General features: G+C 59.7%; 1 protein-coding gene across 1 annotated transcript in view; it reads left to right on the forward strand.

Annotated features, from left to right (window-relative positions):
- The window catches only part of LOC108639159 (oocyte zinc finger protein XlCOF19-like), a 15919-nt gene extending 15018 nt beyond the window's left edge, over positions 1–901 (forward strand). The window contains exon 2 of the mRNA XM_018069965.3: positions 25–901. Within this exon, the coding sequence (XP_017925454.3) occupies positions 25–901 (877 nt within the window). The remainder of the gene's footprint in view (positions 1–24) is intronic.
- Positions 902–1259: the final 358 nt, after the last annotated feature.

A 1259-nucleotide genomic window follows, 5' to 3' on the forward strand; every position in this document is an offset into this window, starting at 1 on the left:
CTTGGCCTTCCCTCTGGGCCGGAGGCAAATCCCCTCCCTGTCCTTCTTCCTTCCTGCCACAGGCCCCGAGCTGAGGACGGAGAGCACAGAGGACAAATCCTCCCAGCAGAACCTGGTGGGAGAGGCCATTTTGAGCAGCTCCACGGTGCAGGAAGGCAGAGGGGAGGAAAAGGGCCAGAGATCCCCCCGGAGGAGGGGCTCCAAAGCCAACCTGGGGTGCTCTGAGGAGGAAAGACCCAGCCTGTGCTGGGAAGGAGGCCAGAGCTTGAGCCAGAGCTCCGACCTGGTGGTCCCTGAGCAGCCTCCCAGCAGGGAGAAGCCCTTCAGGTGCTTGGAATGTGGGAAGAGCTTCAGGAAGAGCTCTGACCTCCTCACCCACCAGCACATCCACACTGGGGAACGGCCCTACACGTGTGGGGAATGTGGGAAGAGCTTCACACAGAGCTCCAGCCTGCTCCGACACCAGCACATCCACACTGGGGAACGGCCCTACACGTGTGGGGAATGTGGGAAGAGGTTCAGGGACAGCTCCAGCCTCCTCACCCACCAGAACATCCACACTGGGGAACGGCCCTACACTTGTGGGGAGTGTGGGAAGAGCTTCAAGTGCAGCTCCAACCTCCTCATCCACCGTCGTATCCACACCGGGGAACGGCCCTACCCGTGTGGGGAGTGTGGGAAGAGGTTTCAGACCAGCTCACATCTCCTCGACCACCAGCGGACGCACACGGATGAGAGGCCCTTCCGCTGCACCGACTGCGGGAAGGGCTTCAACCAGAACTCTCACCTCGTCATCCACCAGCGCATCCACACCGGTGAGAGGCCCTACAAGTGTGGGGAGTGTGGGAAGAGCTTCACCCACAGCTCTGCCTTGATCAAACACCAACGGACCCACCCGTAAGGGAGGCCCTGCGAGTTGCCTCGATTGCGGGAAGAGCTTCAGTCCATCCCTTTCTACCCCTTTCACAGGGGCAGGTTCTTCCAACAGAACCTATGGCATATTAATACAATACAAACCTCATAGACCTGGCTAGTTTGGGGGTTCTCAGCCAATTCCTCTTCATTCAAATGAGACAACAGTTTATATGTGGTTTAACACATCGCACCGGCGCGGCACGCCCGGCTCGGCCCCGGGCACGGAAAGGAGCAAGAGAGGGGGAGCTTCACCAGTGCAGGCTGTGCCATCGTGGGAGACGAGAGGGGGAGCCCAGAGCACACAAAAGAGAAGGACAACTCCAAACCCGGGCAGATGGAGGTCG

This window comes from Manacus vitellinus, unplaced genomic scaffold (genome assembly GCF_001715985.3).
Source record: "Manacus vitellinus isolate BGI_N305 unplaced genomic scaffold, ASM171598v3 scaffold_167_pilon, whole genome shotgun sequence".
Taxonomy (NCBI): domain Eukaryota; kingdom Metazoa; phylum Chordata; class Aves; order Passeriformes; family Pipridae; genus Manacus; species Manacus vitellinus.